The sequence below is a fragment of the Nicotiana tabacum genome, chromosome 17, assembly GCF_000715075.1.
Source record: "Nicotiana tabacum cultivar K326 chromosome 17, ASM71507v2, whole genome shotgun sequence".
NCBI lineage: Eukaryota > Viridiplantae > Streptophyta > Magnoliopsida > Solanales > Solanaceae > Nicotiana > Nicotiana tabacum.
Window position 1 is genome coordinate 95,974,531 of NC_134096.1, and position 23,306 is coordinate 95,997,836.

The 23,306-nt window shown below is 36.7% G+C and overlaps 3 protein-coding genes across 6 annotated transcripts; all 3 read left to right on the plus strand.

Moving 5' to 3' along the window:
* Window positions 1–1,099: 1,099 nt before the first annotated feature.
* Window positions 1,100–7,834, plus strand: LOC107806064 (ubiquitin-conjugating enzyme E2 2). 3 transcript variants are annotated; one of them, XM_016630176.2, is made up of 7 exons: window positions 1,100–1,257; window positions 1,526–1,660; window positions 1,749–1,774; window positions 2,414–2,503; window positions 5,345–5,433; window positions 6,488–6,654; window positions 7,443–7,834. In XM_016630176.2, the coding sequence occupies exons 2-6, from the start codon at window positions 1,536–1,538 to the stop codon at window positions 6,614–6,616; spliced, it is 459 nt and encodes a 152-aa protein (XP_016485662.1). In that variant the 5' UTR covers window positions 1,100–1,257; window positions 1,526–1,535; the 3' UTR covers window positions 6,617–6,654; window positions 7,443–7,834. The 3 variants fall into 3 exon arrangements, with proteins under 3 accessions (XP_016485662.1, XP_016485664.1, XP_016485661.1); XM_016630178.2 differs by having other exon boundaries at window positions 7,456–7,834; XM_016630175.2 differs by lacking the exon at window positions 7,443–7,834 and having other exon boundaries at window positions 6,488–6,880.
* A 2,438-nt stretch (window positions 7,835–10,272) lies between these two features.
* On the plus strand, window positions 10,273–16,051 carry LOC107806063 (protein IQ-DOMAIN 31-like). 2 transcript variants are annotated; one of them, XM_016630173.2, is made up of 8 exons: window positions 10,273–10,383; window positions 10,534–10,577; window positions 10,756–10,875; window positions 11,292–11,582; window positions 12,086–12,289; window positions 12,819–12,869; window positions 13,995–15,045; window positions 15,638–16,051. In XM_016630173.2, the coding sequence occupies exons 3-8, from the start codon at window positions 10,801–10,803 to the stop codon at window positions 15,667–15,669; spliced, it is 1,704 nt and encodes a 567-aa protein (XP_016485659.1). In that variant the 5' UTR covers window positions 10,273–10,383; window positions 10,534–10,577; window positions 10,756–10,800; the 3' UTR covers window positions 15,670–16,051. The 2 variants fall into 2 exon arrangements, with proteins under 2 accessions (XP_016485659.1, XP_016485660.1); XM_016630174.2 differs by having other exon boundaries at window positions 10,313–10,383; window positions 10,500–10,577.
* Window positions 16,052–17,124: 1,073 nt separating this feature from the next.
* LOC107806061 (uncharacterized) lies at window positions 17,125–19,401 on the plus strand. The gene is made up of 5 exons (XM_016630171.2): window positions 17,125–17,423; window positions 17,548–17,597; window positions 18,336–18,459; window positions 18,551–18,658; window positions 18,753–19,401. The coding sequence occupies exons 1-5, from the start codon at window positions 17,249–17,251 to the stop codon at window positions 19,373–19,375; spliced, it is 1,080 nt and encodes a 359-aa protein (XP_016485657.1). The 5' UTR covers window positions 17,125–17,248; the 3' UTR covers window positions 19,376–19,401.
* The last annotated feature ends 3,905 nt before the right edge of the window (window positions 19,402–23,306 follow it).

Sequence of the window (23,306 nt, forward strand, 5' to 3'; positions counted from 1 at the left end):
GCCAAGAAATGGTCCGAAAACTACCCTGAAACTCACCCGAACCCCTCAGAACCCCGTACGAACATACCAACAAGTCCCAATATCTTATACAAACTTATCCAAAGGTTCGAAATGCCACAAAAAACATAAAAATATGAATCGACGATAAAAATCTTTCTTTCAACTTTCAAACTTTTAAACTTCAACGAACACGTCCGAATCATATCAAAACATTCCGGAATGACGCCAAACTTTACGCACAAGTCACAAATCACGATACGAACCTATTGCAAGGCTCGGAACCCCAGTAGAACATCGATATCACCAAAGTCCACTTCAAACCAAACTTAGAAAATTCTAAAACCTTCAAAATGCCAACTTTTCACAATAAGTGCCGAAATGATACCAGACGACCCGATACTCAACCCGAACATAGTCAACATACGCCTAAGTCCGAAATTATCATACGAACCTATTGGAACCTTCAAATCCCGATTCCGAGATCGTTTACTCAAAAGTCAAACCTTAGCTAATTCTTCCAACTTAAAGCTTCCGAAATTAGAATTTTCCATCAAAATCAGCTCTGAACTTCCCGAAATTCGATTCTGACTACGCGTACAAGTCATAAAACATGAAGTGAAACTACCCAAGGCCTCAAACCCCCGAGCGACGCGCTAGAGCTCAAAACGACTGATCGAGTCGTTACAAATACACACACACACACACACACACACACACACACACACACACACACACACACACACACACACACACACACACACACACACACACACACACACACACACATATATATATATATATATATATATATATATATATATATATATATATATATATATATATATATATATATATGTATGATTTTTATCTAAGTGAGTCTCAAATCATTTTATTATGACATTAAAATTTGTTTAAACCTAAATAGTCAACCAGTCAAAAAAATAGTGGCCGGTATATATATATATATATATATATATGTATATAAAATATATATCCGCGGGACTTTAGCTAATTTTTGTTGAATGTATAACTTTTCCATTTTAAAAAGTGTCCACGTAATCACACTATCAGGCTATTAGCTGTACGTACGCGCATCTGATGTATCAGGTCACGTATCTCACCAGCTTACATATCACGCAAACTCAGTATCTTCATTTCCTATAAGCAGGTGACGCACAAGAAACTCTCAAGTCTTCATCCAAGCTCAATTACAATCTCATCGATTCTCTTTGAAATTCTTGCCGCTTCATCACTCAGGTAATTTAATCTCCCTCATTTTCACATGAATCCTAGTTTAATCAATGGTGATGTCTTGGACTATAATGTATGCAATAATTTCATGTTTTTGTGGATCTAGGGTTTCCTAGTTTTACTGTTTTTGACTCGGTTCGATTTATTGGCATGTGATTGCCTTATAATCTAAACTGCTACGTTAATTTTAGTGGCTTATTAGTGTAGGGAGCTGAACTTTTGATTTTCTAAAATTGAATTTAGCAAGTTGATGAATTGTGAGTTGTGGGATTAGGTGGTCAGGGATGTCGACGCCGGCGAGGAAAAGATTGATGAGGGATTTTAAGAGGTTACAGCAGGATCCTCCTGCCGGCATCAGTGGTGCTCCTTTTGACAACAATATTATGCTCTGGAATGCTGTTATATTCGGGTATCTGCAGGATTCTCTGCATCATTTTTTCTACTTTCTGCTGTAATTTCTTTGTACTTATGAACTTTCTTTTTTCTTTGAAATGCAGTCCTGATGACACACCTTGGGATGGAGGTGAGGAAATTGTTGCTCAGTTACCAGTCTTTTCTCTCTCTTCATATTTATGCTTAAAATACGAACAGAAGCATTACGTTGAATCTTAGTCCATCATATAGATAGTTAGATACCTCCTAAGAAATATTTACTCAATCAAATGCCACTTGCAGTTTTCTACTTTACTTTGTCATTTTTATATTCCTTATGAATGCATAAATCGCGCAGTGAGTGTTTTGTAAAGGGCAATTATCACTTGACTGTGGATGAAACATACTTGTGTGGATCTCATCACTTCCATTTAAGTAATGCATATTAGCTTAGTCCACTTTGTGCTTCTTGATGCTGAGATGCTCCCATTCTCCTAATGAAGAAGGTTTCTAGGAATCTGTTTCTGTGGTGCATGATAATATTCTGATCCAGTCTGTGCTGAATATTCTTATTTGCTTGTAGGTGGTTAAGGTAGTTAGTCATTTATAAAAACATTGATTGTCATTATTAAGATTTGCTCTCACTTTTCTTTTCCATCCTTGTTGTTCCTCTTTCAATGAAATGAAGGATGAGCAGGCGCCTCTAGTTTATATGGACAAGAACCATCATAATTTACAGTCATGCCCTTCCACCCCAGTTTTGACTATTAAATATGTGTTCTATCTACAGGTACGTTTAAGCTCACACTTCAATTTACGGAGGATTACCCCAACAAGCCTCCAACTGTGCGGTTTATTTCCAGGATGTTCCATCCAAATAGTAAGTAGCCCAAGTAATTTTGCTTCATCTTTCTCTCCCTCTTTCTTCACGTAGTTGTACTTCTTAGAAAAGGTAAAATTTCAAACTTCTTAGAAAAGGTAAAATTTCAACTTTAAGCTTAGGTTGTTTGATTGAGTTTATCTTGATAGTTTTTTTGTAGGAAGTGGCGTGACGACTAGTAGTATTGACAAGAGGTTATAGAAATTCAGAGACCTTTTAGTATAGTTAGTATTGCGTCTCACACCATGTACCTCGAGAAGGAAGCTAGCTTCTTAGGCGTTTTATATCCCACATGGCCTCACCTTCTGCATCAACCCTTCAATTCCCATTTCAGTCAATTCCTTGTAGTGTGCTCTCTCCTTCTGTATCATCCTATCATGCCTTCACCACCAATAGGCCATTTCATATATCCTGTGAAGAAATTCCTCAATCTTCTATTATTCCTAATCCTGTATTGCTAGTCTAACATCACCGGTCTCTCCGAGAGCTAATTCTGATGCCATCACTCACTGTAATACCTATATAATATAGAATGTCCTTATAAGGAATGTAGAAAATTGTTTTTCTCCTTCATTCGTCTCAATCCATATTTGACTATTAGCATTGTTCTTCACAAAACATTCTCCTCCTTTAAAAATCTCAATATCCAACCATTCCAGACATATAGTATGTGGTATGCACTTATATTAGATAACACATTTGGTAATTTAATTCACTCCTTAACTCTTTAAGAAAGTATTGACTCCATCTAGTCAACCTTTGCAAAGGTCGGCCCAAATCTTTATCCTTGAACTTAAATGAGTGGTAATCCCTTATCTATACTATATTAAAAGCACGAAGGCACTTAGCAAAATATCGTTCATCTTTTTTACCCTTTTAAAATAGAATTCACACTAGACAAAATAGTCATTTAATTATTTTCCTAATATTTAGCATTTTAAAGTCAACTAAAACTTTGCTTATCAAAGTTTTCCTTATTTGAACGACCACACACGAAATGCTAATATTTAGGACATCAAAATTAATTAAGTTTACCTTATATAATACTATAATATTGTAATATCAAAAATATAAATGTTACGTATTATATTTCCTAAGAATAGCTTGACCATAATTTGAAACTAACAAAGGCAGCAAAATTTTGATATTAAAATGAATAAATAATTGAGCTCTTAATTAACTGATTAGAGAAAATACTCAATTCAATTCTTTTTCAACTTCATCATATAAGTAAATTTATTTTGTAAGCTGACAGATAACTTTTGAAAGAAAACTTGAGAAGTGTACTTCATGTTCAAATAATCTAATTTAAGAGGAGATAAAGAGATATATCAGTACGATCTTATCATTTCACTTATTTGTATCTAGCATATGCTAATTAATCCAAAAATAAAGAAGACAATTGAATAACTTCGGCAAGTGGGGACAAAGCAAGAAATCATAATAAATCATTTGAGAATTGATGTAGGACATAATTTCTTCTTTTAAGCTTGCTAAATAGGGTTATTATTTTTTGGATATTATATATTTTTTGTAATATTTTTAATAACTCATACACATTGGTTAATCTGGATTTGGAATATTTGAAAGTTATGTACTCATGAATATAGGATACGCGCACAAAGTGCGTACCCTGAGACTAGTATATGTAATAGGCAATTTCTTTGTTGCAGTGTTAATGAGTCGTTTAATGTGACACTTTTTTCCCAATGATTATGATTGGTTGATGGAAATATTGCAGAAATCTTGGTAATTACTGTGGCTTACAGTTAATTACTGTGGCTTACAGTAATTCTCTGTTTCTTGAAATTCTTGAATAGGAGAGAATTAGTCATATTCTGGTAGCTTTATTGAATGTGTTTTGTTATTCATGTGAGTATTGAGTTATGTATGTGTTAAGACCTATAGCTTAGTATATGTCCCAACTTATATTATTCCACGTACTGTACTGCTTGTTAGTTGAAATTCTTGTTTTGCTACACCTATTTTTCTTTTCTTCCATTTTCACCAGACCAAGCAATACGAGTACCATAATCTTCTAAGCCCAATTTAGGAACTCTTTCCTAAGTTAAACATGCACTCTTACACGTTTTTGCAAACTAAGACCGCCTTACCCGTGCCATTGCTTGTATTTTGGCTCACATAGCCTTGCCTTAGCTATTGAGACTCCTTGCTATCATTCCGCCAACGCTCCAGCCTTAGCCCACTTTCGGATACAAGCACTACACAGACATGGGTACAAGTTATTACAAAAAGGAACTCTTTCCTAAGTTAAACATGCACTCTTACACGTTTTTAGCCGCGTTTCTGCCTTGTCTTTGTCAATACTTGTCTTTTGTGTTCATAGCAAAGTGGGAAACAAGAGAGAAACGTGAGGGTTGAGGGTTTCTAAGTGTTTCCGAAAAGCAGTTCTGTTAAGCTCTGATATCAGTTTATCAGAGCACTTTCATAGCCCACTTAGTCAAAATCACAGGTCGTGCAATAGCTGACCAAGAAAAAGGGAACATGAAGATTACATGCCAAAGCAGTGGGCTGTTGTATTTTGACCAAACAGCCCATGCAATCTGAGCAATGTAATCTATAATGTTCAAGTATTGGCTTTTTGAGAGAGTTGATCTAATGTGTTTATACCAATTAGGTTTATGTCTTTATCTTTCATTTGTGCCATTGTGCAGAAGTTAATCCTAGATCTCTCACGCCATTCAAAATGGCTACTTCTTGCCTTTTGTATTAGCCTCGATTCTACTCTACTTATCATAAAAAGACTTGATTCTACTTTGTCATGCAAAGCGAAAATTTGACTTTGGTTTTGCTGAGTTCTCATACTTATCTATTGCTCAGTTTATGCCGATGGAAGTATATGCTTGGACATACTGCAAAATCAGTGGAGTCCTATATATGACGTAGCTGCTATACTTACTTCAATCCAGGTACATTGAGATTGTTATTAAATGTACATCATTATGCCTTGTGTCTATACAGAATATTGGAGAAACATATCATGAAGATCATCTTTCATTTTATTCCCTTGGTGTGTGTGCGCGTGTGTGTGTTTCCATGCAGAATAATGGACATCCTAGTGATGGCATTTATTTTAGACGCATCATAGACCATCTCTTTTGTCCCCACCTTGATTAGCTTTGTAGCTTGGTGTCCTTTTGTACTTCGTATTCTGCACTAGTAGTATACCACTATTAAGACATGATATTCTTGGTGGTTAAGTAGCTCTTTGGCTGTAGGTGTTAGTGGACACTTAATGATTGAGTTATGTGTTCCTTTGCATTTCTCTGCTTGAACTGGTGGGGGGGTAGTGTACAATGATGAGAACAGGATATCTGTTATTTTGGATAAGTTGGGAATGCAGGCTTCGTTATTTGGTTCAAATTAGATGATAAAATATGTTCATAGATTACTATATACTGTGCTTGATATCATTTTCACTATTACTAGTAAATTAACTAATTTAATAAACTAATATTGTAACTGAAAAGAAGCAATCAAAAGCAAACAGGTCCTTGTTCTTAAATCATTGAATATGTATATAAATGCTGGAGTTTTTTTGGTGAAATTTATTTGGTTCAAGCAGTTTTTACTTAGGCTCAATTCTATCTGAGACACTGCTCAGTTGGTGCCTGTCTTACTTGGCTGCTCAAGACATTCTGTCTATTTCACTATGTTTCACCTAGGCACTAATCTTGGGAGTTCAAAAGATCTTCTGTCACTGCCATATTTTTGTTATCTTTCCATAAAGGTCCAGTTCAGTTTTTGGTTGTCAGTAGTGTTTTTATACCTTTTGTGATTCTTATCATTTGTTTTTAAAATTTAATCGATGTCTGGTGTGAGGCCAATATAGTCAAGTGAATTCTCATTAACCAAACTAGGTAGTAAAACGTGGGCTGGAGTAAATGAAACTGAACTGAAAGCATTAGCATTAGCATCTCTGCTTGTAAACAGTCCCTAATGTGTGACTTTTTCCAAATGCAGTCTTTGCTCTGTGATCCAAACCCAAACTCGCCAGCTAATTCAGAAGCAGCACGCATGTTTAGTGAGAATAAGCGCGAGTACAACAGGAAGGTGCGTGAGATTGTTGAGCAGAGCTGGACAGCAGACTAAGATCTCTCAGGCTGAATCCTTTATGGGAGATTTTCCTGGTAGGGGTGCCTGTGTCAAGCTGAAAACTTTTCAGTGCTGTTGCTACATTAAAAATAAATGTAGCAGGAAATTGTCCTTTTATGTGTTGTAGGAACTCTGATTGCCTTTATCTTCATGTTCTGCTACTCGACCATGAGACATTGTACATATGATCTTTTGTATCCAAATTATTTGAAGCTCTCTTCTGTCGGTCCTATGAGACCGAATGAAAAATGGATAAACATCTGATATTTTTGTTTAGCAATTTAATTCCCTGTGAATGCAATATCATTCATCTATCATTGTCTGATGGAGCAAGTAAATAATAGGTAGATTTGGGCTTTTAACACCAAGTAATTGAGGAGATAGATAAGTCAAAAATCTTCTGCCTGTCTTGAGTGCCACTGTAAAGATCTAAGTTGCACACTAATTTTAATTTCAGGCCATAGGATCTGTTAAATGGGTATTGCAGATTTGCAGGACCATCAATGTTGAATTATCACCCAATATTGGATCTGCAGTGACTGTTGTAGTGCGGTTCTTAGTTGGAGGCGCTTACGATGACATCCAAAGGGATGGTTACATTTCTAGATGTTGCAAGAACTAGGTTGTGGTTTTACTTGCTGCAAATGTCAAACAATTATGAAACGTCGTGAAGGCATAGAATGTTTGCCTTTTTGTGTGGTCGCAGTAATTGAAGAGCTTGGGATTAAAAAAAATAGTACTAATTGAAGAGCATCTGGATTTAGGCGAGGTAGTGGCTATTGATCTTTTATTATTTGATTCCTAATTATAATCTTTTCCGTAGTTGAGTTTTACAGGTGTGCAGCTGAAATACCCACTGCTTGGAAACCTACCTCCATGGTGTGTATTGACTAAGAAGAGCTATATAAGCAGTTAACTTTGTTTCAGCTGGTACGGCTGCTAATGATGAGCCAGGGTTTGAGGCGAAAGAGCTCAGAAGATGGCTTGCCCATAGAAAGGAGGTTTTAGGGATTGGAAACAGCAACTGCTTTGATTTATACGCTTTTTCATGTTAATGTATTTAGATGACAAGATTCTATCTGGCAACATAAGATGATCACTAGATTAGGATATTTGGCTCTCTCGACCCTCGATTATTAAGATCTCTGTGTCACCTATAATTACCTTTGATAACGATTGTTTATTGTTTTGAAGTCCACATATTCATGATCGTTATATGTGTATGTGTATATTTTTCCTCACAACTTTCGGATTGAGGGTAAGCGGGAGACAACTGGATGATGCTCCTTATTGTTGTATTTAATCGCTGTCTTTTAGCTTGGCTGTCAGTTTTGTGTGACAGAAAATCCTATAATTGCCTTTATTTTTCTAAAGAACCGAGTCGGTGAACGGTAACACTCGTGAAGTTGGTCACAAGGAAAAGGCACAGTGGGATATGCGTTACTTACATTTTACAAGCATCTAAAACTGTCGGTGGACTCATTGGTATATACTGCTTGCCTCGCAACCAAATGGAACTGTATAATATATTCCATTGCTCTACGATTGAGACTCAGATTTCTCTCGTGATGTTGGTCACAAGGAAAACGCGCAGTGTGATGATGCGGAAAAAATAACCTTTCCCCCTTGGATACACAGTTGGTAAGTGTGTCATTACACTTGTTAAGCTAAGCTTGGCAATTTACGAGGATCTACCATTGTCGGTGGATTCATTGACATATACTCCTCGCCTTGTAAACATAGGGACCTCTACTACATTCATTGCTATACACGTCGTCTGTATTGTATGTTGAAGGGAACAAATAATTAACCCTTTGATATTTGAAATTTATTGGGTTCATCTAATTTAAATTCGCGTCATAGAAAGCTTACTACGGTTTCAATGCTCTCTATCAAAAGGACTGGACTTTATTCTCAAGATTCGAACCATAAACTTTTAATTAAGAGGGGATGACTTTTTATCATTTCACGGTTCTATCACCGCTTAGTGGTAATGTAACATGCTATTACAATTGAATCTCATGTGCTGCACTACGTAGGTCTCTAATGTATCATTGTTGACGAGCGACACCTGCTCAATCGAACAAGTAACTCTTATCTTTAACCTGTTGTGTCGTTAGATGGTACAATCAGTCTCGATTCACTGAAGTATCATGATGGTAAAAAATAATAAAAGAAAAGAGAATTTACTATTGTTCAGACATCAAAAATCCTTTATGAAGTTTATACGTTTAGGTTAGAGTTTGAAGCCATTCAATTCATCTAAAAGAGCCAACTAAGGAGTGATATTTATGTCTGTTGATAAGGTCCTTTCTCTTATTTGCTTGTACAAAGAAAGAAGGAAAAAATAAAAAGAAGACAACCAATATATATAATATGTATTTGAATTTTTGACAGGGAAGTAGAAAGAATTATTTTTTTTGCTAACGGTAGTTAAAGATATTTGCTGCAATCCATTTGTAGTATAAAGAAAATTGGGAAACAAGATGAATATGCCGTTCGTTTGGCAAGTAAAAAAGAAAGCACATGGCCCTATAGGTAAGTTGAGGAATAATGAGAAGACTCAGTTTGTTTGGTGTACCTAATGAACCAAAAAAAGGGGGACCGCAGCTTTAAATCATTACAAAGGTGCTTACTGATGCTTACTTGGATAGGGATGCGCTGTCTATGCTGCATTTATTCACCTTTGTCTTCAATTTTTTCTTTAGTTGGAGGTTTCTTCCTACAGCTTATTATATCGCTCTCATTAATCCCAAAGTATCTGGAATCAAAAGACAAAGTGCCTGTCTAGAGAGTCAATACACACAACAACAACAACAGCAATTATAATGTAATCCCACAAGTTACAAGTAAAATATTGGGAGAATAATGTATATTCAAACCTTACTCCTACCTTATTAAAGTAAAAATACTATTTCCGATAAACCCTCGATTCAAGAAAAATAAAATTTCGGTAGGAGTGAAGAGAAAATACAATAGTTAAGAAAGTCAAGAAAGATAAGCAGCAATAACAACATGATTATATGAAAATCAAAAAAAAAATGGAGCAATGGATAGCAATAGAAATCTAGGACAAAGAGTCATACATACTCATAAAGTAAAATTTCTTACTGACTACCTTCTTTTGTATCTTTTTGAACTAAAAAAAGTCAAGTATTATACTAATCTTTAACATATTAATAGTAGTATCATTATTACCAATATAACTTAAATAAAATGGGACCACTATGTGAAAGCATTCAAATTATTACTTTTTTGGTATTTATTAATTTGTGGAGATCAACAAAAGTATTGAAATTCAAATGATCACATTACTGTTTAAAATGTGACACCTTAACTAATGAAATGTCACATGAAGACTTGTTTTCTTTCATATTGAAAAAGGAATAAATCAAAAACAAAGAAAGAAGAGACTGTTGAACGTTGACGGGATTTGGTTTGGTTTAGGTAATTTATCACTACTCTAATTTATTATCATAATGAGTTTAGGTGCATCTAAAGGACTCATAATACAAACCTAATTATCAGCAAAGGATATTTTTCTTAAATCTATCCACAAACGGCGTCGTATGGTTTTAATGAAAATTTCAAAAAGTAGATTAGCAGGAAATTACCAACTTTACTAAAAGCGACAGTATAACAACTACAGTATACAGTTGTACTCAAATCGTATATGTACCACTCCATCACTATTCACTACTACTACTCGCAGAATCATTCCAGAGAGAGAGAAAAAAGCGGTGGAGGGGTCCATCTTCCTCAAGGTATGGATAGCTATGGCCTCATGGGCCTGCTCATTTGTTAGCAGCTGCATTCTCTTTTTTCCATTTAGCTTTCATCTCAATCAATCTTTCACCTGATTTCTGTTATTTCTCTTTAGCTCACTATCTCTGGAATTTTTACTTTCAATTCAGCTATGCTAAGTTTGGGATCTTAAAAGAAGCTTCCAATTCATCAGGTACTTCTCAGATCTGACCTGCATTTGCTCTCTAAACCCTACTCCACATTTTGTTTTCTCTTTAATTTTGCATGTCTTCAATTATCAATTTGCTTTTTTCTTGTGGTTTTAGCTCAGATCTAGTGCTCACGTTTTACCTGTTTTAAGGAGAAGTTTATTTTTTAATTGAATAATGCAGGATTCAGTTGAAATCCCTCTTTAGTTGAGCAGCTTGCTGTGTGCAATGGGGAAATCTCCGGCCAAATGGATCAAGGCTGTGCTTTTTGGCAAGAAATCATCCAAGTCTCATTTATCTAAGGTATAACAGAATATTTTTTATTATGTCATAATTCTACAGCATTACAGAGAATTTATGAAAATTTTACTACTATTGTTTGGTTCGATCCAGTTTCAGCAATTTGGCACTTCTGTTTCTTAATTAACTATCAAAGGAAAATGAGTTCAATACCGCCTTTCTCTCTCTCACCCTACTTAGGTGTAAGTGAAAGTTGCAGTGCAAATGCAACACTCTCATGTCATACTAAGTAGATTTTGGAAATCAGCTCAGCTGCATGTCTTGCATCATTATTCCTTATTAACTCAAGTAGTTTGATGCCATTTTACAAATTTCCTCCGAAATTCTCTTTGCTGCTGAAGATTCTTTTTAATTTTGTTACTCTATGTTATTAAGTTACTTAGAGGTATCTGCTATCTTAATCTATGTTTTGTATGAAGGATGTTACGGGTGAGAAAAAATCGTCTGCAAAAGCACCATTGGGGGATCTAGCTCTGAATTCACCAACTTTGGATCCACCAGTTCAGAATTTGGATAGCGGTGGTGAGTGTGATCAGGCTGGATTGGAAAAAGGGACAAGCACTGACTTTGCATGCGAAACCGCCTCACTATCTTCTGCAACACACGAAGCAGATCCGCATGTGAAGGGGGAAATTTTCTCAGATGATGCTGAGATGGAAAGACTAGAGCATGCTGCCACCAAAGCACAAGCAGCCTTTAGGGGTTACTTGGTATTGTTTAATAGCAGAATTTACAACTTTGATCTCTAAAGAAAGTCCGTACGGTCTATTAAGAGTTTAATTTGATATTCAAGATTTGAGGTATTCACTATAATGGATCGTGTCTCTCTAGATCGTGGAACAGTTTGAATGTTTATGCACATAATGTCTAAAATCTGTAGGGGTTTAGAGCCTTTGTTTCTGCTTAATTGAGGCAGTAGAAGTTATGTGATCCTCTATAAAGACATTGCTTGTGTGGCACTAGGGTTCCTAATTATCTGCTTGTGTAAATTAATTCTGCATTAGAGCCTTTTGTGTTTAAGTCAAATAGTCAATTGTCATTTTTTGCAAACCAGCATAATTTCTTTACAGACGCATAGCTTTAGGTAAAACCCACTAGTTGGACTTAAAAACTGAAGAAGCTTAGATGTTTCTTCCTTTTCTAATTTCAAAGCATGATCCACCTTTCAATTGTTCTTTTTGCTATGTCCTTATCCACTGGTAACTTTCCTCAGGCTCGTCGGGCTTTTCGAGCTCTCAAAGGCATCATAAGGCTACAAGCACTTATTCGTGGACACTTGGTTAGGAGGCAAGCAGTTGCTACTCTACGCTGCATGCAGGCGATTGTCAGGATTCAGGCATTAGCTCGTGGTCAAAGTGTTAGACTCTTACATTCTGGGAATCAGCTGGTTAGAAAGTATAGTTTTGGAGAACTTAAGGTAACTCTTGCAATACAATCTACGATGCTTTTCTTCACCTTGCTTGCTTGTATTCTCGTTTCCTTTTTTTTTTCCTCTTATAAAAGCATAGGCATAAGGACAAGATGGAGTTGATATTTACTAGGATAGATGAGGAGTTAGTTTGACTTCAATATTATTCTCGTAGCGAGTTTAACTAACCTGTAACACTTTAGTGATAGAAGAAGTATAGCGAAGAATAATGTAATTGATTTTCATGTTTTTAATAGTGTGTCAAAACACTTGGGACAATCCAAAAGAGGAAGTGCACATAAAATTGGACGATCCGAAAAAGGAAGTGCAGAGTTATAAAAAAGAAATTTTGGATTTGTTTACATCAAATATTTTTTTGACTTTTGTTATAATACAAGACGAGTATCTGCTACTGCTTTTCTTTTCCCATTTTGTCAGCTTTGACGGATTGTAGTAGTATCTATTTTGCACTTATTCATGTTGGTAAAAATTGTTTTGGCTATTGACTCTGTGTACCATGTGTTCTTTGTTTAACCAGAATCCTGAGCAGAGGCCTTCAAAACTGACAGCTAGTGCATTTCCACATAAGGTATTGTTGACCTCCCTGCGCCGTTGTTAACTAACAAGTTATTGTTGTATTACAGGGTTTTCCTGTTAGGTGTTGTTTCTTTTCTTTTTCTTTTTCCCCTTTTGGCCCTAGGTTGGTGTTGCGTTGAAGATCTGTGTGGCTGATAATATATATGGTTTGAGTTAGAAAAAGAAAATGTTACTTTATCCTTTACTTTTGGGTGGTTTTATGGTTGAAGATGGGTCAGGGAGGTGCCAAAATAGAGAAAACCACGTACAAGGAGATGGGTCTGGGAAGTTATTGAGCTTTATCTAAGGCTGAGGAACCTGGAAATGTCCCCAATGTGTAATTAAATGAAGGGGTGAGGGAAGATTAGTAAAACTGCAGGGATGCATCTTAGAAGGTCAGAAAGTCTGGTTTCTCTGATACAGGTTCAACATTCTATATATCCAGAGTGCAAAAGTGTTGCTGATTTTCGGCATTGGTTTCATTTACTGCAATGTGGCTGCAGAAGTTGTTCCTTTGTGCATTTGTCTTTTGCTGATCCTGTAACATTTTGCATTTGTCTTTTGCTGAAGTTGTTCCTTTGTGCTAGTTTTTTCTGAGAAAGTTGAACAAATGTGGTAGTAAATTCATCTTTAGTGCCTCAGTAGAGTGACTATGCTAGATGTTCAGCACTACAAAGGAAGAACTGGAAGTTGAGCTGAAGTTGCTTATCATGAAGAGATAATGTTGATTTGAATGACGAAGCCTGACCTGTAGTATGTGTATCACAAAGATCTAATGGATATCCGTTTACTACCTAAAGTTGATGTGAAGGTCAGAAAATCAACATAGGAAGTTGGAACAGATATCATTCCCTCCGTCAATGACGGTGTTTAGAGTACAAGAGTCAACTCATCTAATGTTTAGTACGATATCGAACATTTTTTAGTAATTTTGGAATATAATTTACGTATCTGGGAATTGCATGAAAAGTACTAAAATAACAATCTTTTTTAAACAAAAATATTTGAACTGATCATTTAAAAACAGTTTGACTCAAATAGTAATAATCCAACCATTTGGGACTGTGAAGTAATTCTTATTATTTTTATGATAGCAAACAAAATTCTGTATTTGATGGTAATCTCTTGCTTGTTTTAGCTACTTATGGCAGTGCCAACAGCCATGCCCTTGAGCCTTCAGTATGATGCGTGTGAACCTAATTCAGCTTGGCAATGGCTTGAACGATGGTCACTATCTCGGTTTTGGGAACCACTTCCACAACCAAAGAAAGTTGTTGAAGCAAAGTCGCAGAAGAAACAGGGTAACAAGCAGAGTGTTGAAACAGAAGTAGTAAGATCAAAACGAAGTGTCAAGAAGGTTCTTACATCAGCAAATGGAGATGCTTATGCCGTAAGTTCCTCTGAACCAGAAAAAGCTAAACGTAACCCAAGGAAATTCTCACATCCTCACATAGAGCCAGTGCCGGATCAGCCTCAAAATGAACTTGAGAAAGTCAAGCGCAATTTAAGAAAAGTTTCTGCAGCTTTGGCAACACCTTCAGAAAGGACAGAAACAGAAACGGAAAAGGTACAACAAACTCCTAATCTGGCTCAGGCTCAAGCTCAAGCTCAAGCTCAAGCTCAAGCTCAAGCTAAAACATCAAAATCCTCAGCTCCAGATGTTGAACAAATAGTGGTTAATTCTTCTGAGAAAACGAGTGATTCAGCTCCTGAAATTGAGAAATTGGCTGTAACTGAAGCTCCTTTACCTGTAGCAGTGGATGAACCAAGTAATGAACTGCTTGATCATCCTACCACTAAGCAACAGCAATTGGAGGATGTTGGGAACACTGCAAACAGCCCAGTCGTCAACGAGGAGCTTAGCTCGATGGAAGATCACGCTGCCAAAGAAAGAACTAGGAGGAGGAAATCTCTTCCCACCAAGCAGGAGAATTCTGAGAATATTTCACAGAATACACCAAACGTGCCTAGTTATATGGCTGCCACTCAATCTGCTAAGGCAAAGCTTAAAGCTCAAGGATCTGCTAAGGTAAGTGAAGATGGAGCTGAAAATGGTTTTGTTCGGCGTCATTCTCTACCTTCCTCTACCAATGGCAAATTCAACACATCGTCACCTCGAGTACAAAGGCCAGTGCAAGCAAATGGAAAAGGTGGAAACAAGAACAGACCAATGTCATCCTCTAAAGATGGTAAGAAGCAATGAATAGGGACATTTTAGTTACAAGTTGGTCTTGTCACATGTTTCTTGCTATCTGAGATGATTGTTTTGTTTCCAATAGTGGGGTATGTAATGAAATTCCTGTAGGTTGATGCGAGTTTTCTCTCTCGGGCCTTCGTTATTTTGTGTTGCTTTGAAAAGTATGTGGTTACTTTTTCAAAAGGAAAGTATGCACGTACTTGTTTTTCTCAAGTAACTTATCAAAAGAACTTGTTTTTCTTTAGTGATATATGACAATTATTACTGTTTGGGTCCAGATTAGGTGCATCAATCTTCTTCCCTATCACACTGTCTTGGTTTACAGCAACAAAAGTCAATTTCTCAAAAGAAAAGTAAATGCATGATTCTAGCACATTCGATATGTCAAAGCACTTCCATATGTAAAATGGCCTGGCATTAATGGCATCCTTCATTTTGATAGTGTTTTTTGTTTGTTTGGGCTCTTTATCTTTTTACAAATGGTTCTCTTAGATCATCACAGAATTGATAGTTACAAGCTCATTTACTTTCATCAACTTGAAAACTTCACTGACTCAATGATTACCTTCTGGCTCCCTCTTCAGAAAAGGTGCTTCACCCTGGTTGGAAGAGATGAGTTCAACATTCTGCTTACTCAAGGAACTTTAGTACTGCATGTGTTGACGACATCAATTGGTTCTTCCGCTACTTTCTGTAGAACTTTAAACTGCAAATTCCAAATAACTGTTGTTTGATATGATAGCATATTTCGTGTTTCCATTAGTATTGCTGGGGGTGTTTGCAGGGATTGTATAGTTGGTTGTAGACCTGGAGACTCTGTTTTTTTTAACAGGATTCTTGTGATATATTTTTATCTTTTTTTTTTTTTTTTTTTTATTCTTTTATTGGCACTATTAGCCCCATATGCTTCTCCGGAGAAGAACATTTGGCTGTCATCTGTCTGGAAAAGTCTTGTTTTGTTATTAAATGTGATTCTTATGGGACACAAGTATTACCTCTGCATAAGTTCATAAACACTTCAGTTTCTATTCATATCAATGTATGATACTGCCTCGGAAAATATTCCCAATCTTATACAGAGCCAAAAGAAGGTTCCACGACTTAAAGGTAGAAACAACCAGAAGGTAGGATCCTTTCCTGTCAAACAATTGGCCGTTGAGGGTGACTCCACGCATACTTTACAATAGTATTGTTCTTTTCTCATTTTTTTTTACCTTTCTACTTATTTTTCTGTTTTTCTTTAAACACAAGCCTGCTATTACTTATCAATCTGCTAATAAGTAATTGGTAGTTAGTATGGCTAACATGAAGCTCATTAATATGGATATACGTTGAAGTTAGCCAAAAGTAGTAACGACAATGAAGATTGAAATTGTGCACTACCCAGCCAGTTTTTATGTGAGAATGAACAGTCAAAATAAAACTATCAGAAATGCAATTAATGGTAAGGGAGTAATTACCATTCAAAATCAGAAACTGCTTATCCTTAAATAATAACCTGACAACACTTAAAATCAGAAACGGCTTCTCCTTAAATAGCTAAATCCTGCTTCTCCTTGAATAATTTTCTTTAACTGTTCAAAAAAATTCTAAGAGAAAACACAGTACGGAAGGCAAGAAGTTGAGCTAGAATTACAGAAAACACAAGGAGGAAGCAAAGTGCTAAGAGGACACAGTCGTTTAAAAATTTAGGTTATTTTCAATATTCACTTGTGTTCTATTTGAATCTCTTCTTTTGCTCATGTATTTATTTTTAGATGAAGTGTTAGCTGCCTTTTTTTCTTCTTCTTAGTCATCATTGTGCAATATAAGGTAAGCTATTTCAATTAATTATCTAAAAAATTTTCCATAGATCAAGAAAGATTACGTAATGCAATCCAAACCTTCATATCGACCATGAGGTTCTGTATACCGTGAAGTTGAAGGTATTCTGTTTACAAGTCAACACAAACGGCTACTTCTGCATGTAATATAATAACTAGTAATATACATCAAGTAATTGGAAAGGTCTAAGACGTCACACTCATCATTGTCGATTTTCTACGGATATGTCCCATTTCCACACAGATTATTGGTTGACAAGTTCTCTTTTGTGCACATGCAGTTAAAACAATTTTCCATACTAAGGCCATAGGATAAAGGAAGAGTGCATATATTCAAGCACACTCTCTAAGTCTCAAAAACTGGAGTTGACTATGTCTTCAAAGGTTAATAGTTTGTTGATATGTTTGTTCATTCTTCATCTGTGGTCTGCTCTCATTGTTAGAGGGCGAAAGATAGGGATATATGAGATCAAGAAAGGAGATTTCTCTGTTAAAATCACCAATTATGGTGCCAGAATCATCTCTGTTCTTGTTCCTGATAAGAATGGTACGTCTCTCTTTTACCTTAATCAATGCCATATTTTGGAAAATATGTTCCTATTTTAACATCTGTTCTTGTTTTCTGCTATTCCTCTGAGAAATCAGTCCTATCTTGTCTTGCTCCCTTCCAGGAAAAATAGGTGATGTTGTTCTTGGATATGACACTATCAAGGAATACAAGGTTCATTCACTTTGTTCCGTTCTAATGGATCTATTTGAATTTGCTTTTAACATGATATGATCAGTGGCAGACCCAGGATTTTGTGCAAGCGGGTTCAATCTTAGAAGTACATAACTTTAGTCGTAAAATAATAGTTGTCAAGTAGGTTCAAATAAAATATTTATACAAAGTTTACGCAGCTTTAATCCTAATTTATACATATACACAGTATTATTTTTTGATTAAGCGGGTTCAGTTGAACCCGCTTGCCACCACGTGCGTCCGCCACTGTATATACACAGTATTATTTTTTGACGAAGCGACTTTCCACCATGTGCGTCCACCACTGGATATGATATTGTTTGTTTTCGGCCAAACAAGCACGATTTTCTCCAAAATGTGTCACACCATTAAGAGTATCATTACACGTTATATGTAGCTTTTATTTCCTTATCAACTTCCAATATGAGACTTTATTCGCACGCCCAATATTTAGGTCTGATGGACTATCTCAAAGGATACCAAAACCAACATTTGAAAAGCTCATTTTAACAAGTTTCACATGTGAATTCTAGAGTCGGGTTACACATGATGGAGGATTGTGAACTTAATAATGTCACATTCTAAGTTAATAAGGGCATAAAATGTGTTCAATTATGAAATTCTTTCCAAGAAACCAATGGATGTGAATATGGAATTAGCCTCCTGATACTGTTCAAATCTTCAGTCATAAACAAATATGAAAATACCTTTGTGCAGAATGATACAAGTTATTTTGGAGCAATAGTTGGAAGAGTTGCTAACCGAATTGGTGGTGCTCAATTTACTTTGAATGGAACCCTTTATAAGCTCATCGCTAATAATGGCAATAACACATTGCATGGTACCCCTTTACTTGCTTTCTCTTCAACTTTCACCTCCATTTACACAAATTTGCTTTCTCTTTTCCTGATGCAAAAATTTGATATCTACAGGCGGCCCTAAAGGATTTAGCCATGTTGTTTGGAAGGTGAGCAAACATGAGCGACATGGTTCACATCCTCACATTACTTTAACCTACCACAGTGGTGATGGTGAAGAAGGCGAGTCTTGGTTTAGTGATACCACACTGCAAATATATCTTTCAATATATTGAAGAATCCTATAAATAACCAAATCCATTGCTGTCTTTTGTAGGATTTCCTGGTGATCTTCGTGTCTCAGTTACTTATGCATTGAAAGATCCTTACAAGCTTAGTGTGGTAATGAAGGCAAAAGCTCTAAACAAGGCCACCCCTGTTAACTTGGCTCAACATTCTTATTGGAATATTGGTGGACACAACAGTGGCGATATCTTGTCCAACGTTATTCAAATCTTTGCATCACACATCACTCCAGTAGACGAACATCTCATTCCTACAGGCGAAATCATCCCTGTCAAGAACACGCCATACGACTTCCTAAAACCTCGTAAAGTGGGGAGCCAGATGATCAACAAACACCAAAATGGATATGACATCAACTATGTACTTGACAGCAGTGAGAAAATGAAACCTGTGGCAATAGTATATGATAAGAAGTCAGGAAGAGTGATGGTTGTACAAGCATCTGCACCCGGTGTCCAATTCTACACTGCAAACTTTGTCATTAATAAAAAGGGGAAAGATGGATGTGTATATCAGCCTCATTCAGCTTTGTGTTTGGAGACTCAAGGGTTCCCAGATGCTGTGAATCATCCGAATTTCCCTTCGACAATTGTGACTCCAGGAAAGACCTACGTTCACAAGATGCTGTATATGTTCTCACTCGTGAAATACTAGAACACTTATAGTATTAATTTTTCCCACCATTGCTTGTGTCCTATGCATCTTCTGCATAAATTGGTAATTCTGTCAAGGTTTTATATATGTTCTTAGTGAAAAATAAAACATCTATTGGTCCCTAATTTAAATTAATGTAACTCGTATCTGTCTTTGCTAGGCGGATCATGCAATGCTGATCACTCATTGGTCCCTAATTTTACTTAATGTAGTCATTTGACCCAAAAATATTATGAATAGTTTGACAATACTTGTTGTTGTGAACGAGAATAATTTAGATAATACTTGTGGGCCAGTTATTTGGAAGGTTGGCCAAGTTGTTGGGCCAAGGGCTAGACCAAAAAGAAGCCCAAGGACAAGACAACCCAACAAGAGATCGGTTTGGGATCCAGGTGAAGTAGGGAAAAACGTGACAAAGGTTTAAAAGGAGAGTGGCCTACGGCTTCAGGAATTATGCGTATTGTTGAGTAAAATGTCTGCTTCTCCTCATCTTCCTTCTCGAGTGTCTGTATCCTCTCATCCCTATTCTTAGTCTGAGCTTCTCATCCCTTCTTCTCTATCATTTGTATTTCTGTTTAGCATCTCTAATTCCTGTAATAGTTTTGAGTTGAGTTAGTAATTTCCTTTCGAGGTTGAAGCAATAGAAGTATTGAATAACTGGTTTGTTACATTGGTGCTTTCATCGTTCGTACTCCAACAATGGTGGTGTTAGATCGATTCACCGATGGAAACCCAGAGGGTTGGATTTTTCGGGCTGAGTTGTACTTCACCTACCTTGGCTTCTCGGAGAAGGACTGGTTACCTCTTCCTTACCACTACCTTGACGAAGAAACTCTTCTTGGTTTGATTGGCTGTTTCGAAATAAGCAATTTTTTGATTGGAATCATTTCAAGGAGAAACTGAAGCAGCGTTTTCGCACTCGAACTAAAGAAGCATCTGGTGGGTGCTTAGTCGTTCACCAGCAGCGAAAGTTAGAGGAAAAGTTTCTAGCACGAGCTGCGGCTATTCCATCGTGGTGCAACATTAGCACCTCACCCTCGCCTCAGTATTGGAATAAACACTTAGACAGCAACAACCTTAACTCGGCATACGAGGTGCTCGAGGAAATGGCGGATAAGGCAACTAGCACGTTACAAGATGATGAAGCGGATGTTGAACCTAGTGCGTTACTGCATTACCAGAAAAACATATTGATGTTGATTCCATGTACGATATCGCTGATGGAAGTCATATTGAGGTTGAGATTCTTACAGAGCTACAAGTTGGTAATGAATTGATGACTAAGAAGGTGAAATTCTCAGAAGAAGGCCAGGTATTCGATAAAATGTCTCATAATTGCTGCTCCACGGTACTCGCTGATGAATCTGATTTAGAAGATGGTGATTCTGAGGAAGACAAGGTGCCTGATGGACATCCCAGACGAACCGTTGACAAGAACTATGTCTCTCCAACTGATGCGGCAATTGCTTGCGATAATGAAGCTGAAACGAACACAACTAATTTTCTGGTACCTTTGATTAGTAGAGAGGATGTAGTGCCGAAAGAGATTGCGAGCACTGCTGAAGTCACACATCCATTTGAAAATGTCATACCGCTTCATATTCACAGGAGTCTATGTCTGTGGAAATTTTTTTATAAGAATTTATGCTAGCTAATAAGGTTTCAGATATTGCGAGGTATGTTTCTGATAAAATTTTATTCGTTGGGTATGAAGAACCAGCGTAGGATAAAGAGTTCACGTTAATAATTAAGCAGCCATCACTATGTCATTTTCGGCTTGTAGTTTTTGGTTGCATAATACCGCATCGCCATACTACTTTATCCTATAAAATGTTGGCTATAGATTTGAATTTGGTACACTCATTATCTGTTCATGTTGGACTCTTCATATCGACTCCATCTACCATGGTTGACTTATCTCAAGCTCCGATGGTACAGGGTCATCACGTGGTACTGAGTTGTTTAAACGACGAGAAATCTTTGAATTGGGTTTTACAAGTAAAGAGGTATTTTTATTTCTACTCCATATCTAATGATTTTAAACTTCCTCTGACGTCCGTTTATCTAGATGGCAATGTGCAAGTTAAAGGCTCAAAGAATGTGGTTCAACAGAAGCTATTTGCTACTAGCCTATTCAAGGGAGCTACAAATGTCAAAGAGGAAATGGTTCCAGCAATTGTTTGCCCAATCTTACAGAATCTTACTCATCGGATGGATTCAGAACATCTAGGGAAAGTTCTATCGAATCATTTGGAGTTTATTATTAGGTCTCGAGTTCTAAGTCTTCAGATTCTTATCAACCAACCTATAACTGAGCTTGAAATTGAGTTGAGCTGTCTTGGGAAGCACATTATCATGGCACCAAGGATAAACTCCGAGATCTTAACTCTAAAAAGTCATCTAGAGTATGTGGCTTCTAGCTCTATGACTCAAGTGTGGGATCCTGGACGGAAATGGTGTATACATTCTTCCATTTTGCTATCTGATTTTGCATTGGAAAAAGATGTTTCAGATACATTGCAACTGAAGCTTCTTACATCACTCTTGTTTGGCCCAATGAGTGAGGAATATACATTTTCTTCCTGTTCGTCACTCTCTAGCAGCCAAGTCGTGTTAATGAATTTCTCTTGTACTAGAACGAAAGTGTTTTATCCACAAACCTGTGCATATTACAAATATTCTTTGCACTATTTTATAGAGGATTTTAATCTTTGTAATGCTTTTTGGAATGTTTTCGATGAGGCAGGACCTGCACGAGTGCTACAAGTTCAATCCTTACAGGCGGAGATCGCAAAATATTTGTGCAGTTTGTGGATGCAGTCAAGGAAATCCAATAGGATGACAATATTGCAACATAGGAGAAAGCCACGTCTTGCCATAAGTCTTGCTGCAATTATGCAATTACTGTGGTCATTGTTGTAATTAATTTTCAACTATGCGGACCTAATAGGTTACTTTGTGGATCAAGAGCATGTAGTTTGTCTAGTGGCAGAAAAGAGCTTTATAATTATGGATTGATATTCTTTAGTTTACTGATCTTGACTGTAGTAATCAGAGCATTTCAACAACAACACAAATTAACGGTACTCACAGACTGTTCGACGGAGATGGTTGAATTTATTAAACACGAAGGTAATCCACTTGTCTCTTATTATGCTGGCATTCTAGGAGTAATATTGCCTTGTCTATCCGCTAAGCTAGCACATCTGGTGCTTGACGTGCATGCGAGTATAGTTGAAGATCACTTTGTAGTTGGTGATTGTATTTTTGTCAAACTTCCTACTTATTGGCAACACTCTGTGAGATTACAGCAATATCATCAATTGAGAAGGCAATACTTTGGTCCTTTTAAAGTGCTTCAGCATATTTGGGTTGTTGCCTTTAAATTTGAACTTTTCGAAACTAAACGAATATATCCTATTTCTCGCATATCTACGCTCAAGTGTTGCAATAACCAGCCTAACCAACAGAACGTGCTACTGCAGAACCTTGAGGGCAAGGTTCTCAATTCAGGGGGGAGTATTGTTGTAAACAGGAATAATTTAGATAATACTTGTGGGCCAATTATTTGGAAGGTTGGCCAAGTTGTTGGGCCAAGGGCTAGACCACAAAGAAGCCCAAGGATAAGACAACCCAACAAGAGATCCGTTTGGGATCCAGGTGGAGTAGGGAAAGACGTGACAAAGGTTTAAAAGGAAAGTGGCCTACGGCTTCAGGAATTATGCGTATTGTTGAGTAAAATGTCTGCTTCTCCTCATCTTCCTTCTCGAGTGTCTGTATCCTCTCATCCCCATTCTTAGTCTGAGCTTCTCATCCCTTCTTCTCTATCATTTGTATTTCTGTTTAGCATCTCTAATTCCTGTAATAGTTTTGAGTTAGAGTTAGTAATTTCCTTAGGTTGAAGCAATAGAAGTATTGAATAGCTGGTTTG